At 42.1% G+C, this 1257-nt stretch overlaps 1 protein-coding gene across 1 annotated transcript; it reads left to right on the forward strand.

Moving 5' to 3' along the window:
* Positions 1–200: 200 nt before the first annotated feature.
* LOC307122001 (histone H2B-like) lies at positions 201–575 on the forward strand (the record flags this gene model as incomplete). The annotated part of the gene is made up of 1 exon (XM_079809800.1): positions 201–575. The coding sequence occupies one exon, from the start codon at positions 201–203 to the stop codon at positions 573–575; it is 375 nt and encodes a 124-aa protein (XP_079665926.1).
* Between the last annotated feature and the right edge of the window lie 682 nt (positions 576–1257).

Consider the following 1257-nt stretch of genomic DNA (forward strand, 5'->3'; position numbering starts at 1 on the left):
GGGGTCTCCTTCAAACATAAAGCGGTGGGCGGGGCTAATATTTACCCGCTCCTTTGAGTTGTCCAATGAAATACGAGTTTATGGGTTCGGTCTATGAAAACAGCCAATCAGAAGAATCCTGTATCTCTTAGTAAATTAGCATATGTCGGTGAATAAAAGCCTCTGTATCGCTCCTGAGCGCACATTGACTCTTCATCATCATGCCTGAACCAGCAAAGTCCGCGCCTAAGAAAGGCTCCAAGAAGGCCGTCACCAAGACCGCCGGTAAGGGAGGGAAGAAGCGCAGAAAGTCCAGGAAGGAGAGCTACGCTATCTATGTGTACAAAGTCCTGAAGCAGGTTCATCCTGACACCGGCATCTCCTCCAAGGCGATGGGCATCATGAACTCTTTCGTCAACGACATCTTCGAGCGCATCGGCGGTGAGGCGTCTCGTCTGGCGCACTACAACAAGCGCTCCACCATCACCTCTAGAGAGATCCAGACCGCCGTGCGTCTGCTGCTGCCCGGAGAGCTGGCCAAACACGCCGTGTCCGAGGGCACAAAGGCTGTGACCAAATACACCAGCTCAAAGTGAGGTGACCTCTGACCTTACCCACCCCAAAGGCTCTTTTAAGAGCCACCCATCTTCTCGTTTAAAGAGCTTATAACGCTTGAGAGATGAATTAAGTTATTGTTCCATTGGTCAGTTTCGGTAAAATGTCATTGAGAACAAATATTTTGTCGTAAATCACTTAACATAAAATATAGAATATAATCGTGCAATTTTTGGCAGCTTTTTTTGCATTCAAGTGAGGTGCATCTGGAGCAGGACAACAGAAACGACAGTTTTTCTCTCATCCAATTTCTGTGGTAGTGAAGTATCTTAACGATGATGCTTGTCATTACCGACACTTGCTATTAATTCTACAAAACCTCACTTTTTCATAATTCTCCATATCACAGCATATCAAATTAATCCAAAACAACTATAAGTATGCAGTTTTATTTGTACAGATGTTTGGTTCACTCGCATAAAGTGATCCTAATTATTTGTTGACAAAGTCAAACAAGTTTATAAAGTTAAACATATCTTATGTTACGGCATCTAGTTCAACATTAGGCTTCAGTATTTGGGTAATTTGCATTATCAAGACTAAATTAAAGTTTGATCCTAAAAACTTTGTCATCAAAATCTCATTCCAACCAGCCAAACAATTTTCTAAACCCTCAAACTGTTAGTTTATGAATAAAATAACTATCATTGTTCAATCAGTTTC

The sequence above is a fragment of the Gobio gobio genome (assembly GCF_949357685.1).
Source record: "Gobio gobio genome assembly, chromosome: 25".
Classification (NCBI taxonomy): Eukaryota; Metazoa; Chordata; class Actinopteri; order Cypriniformes; family Gobionidae; genus Gobio; species Gobio gobio.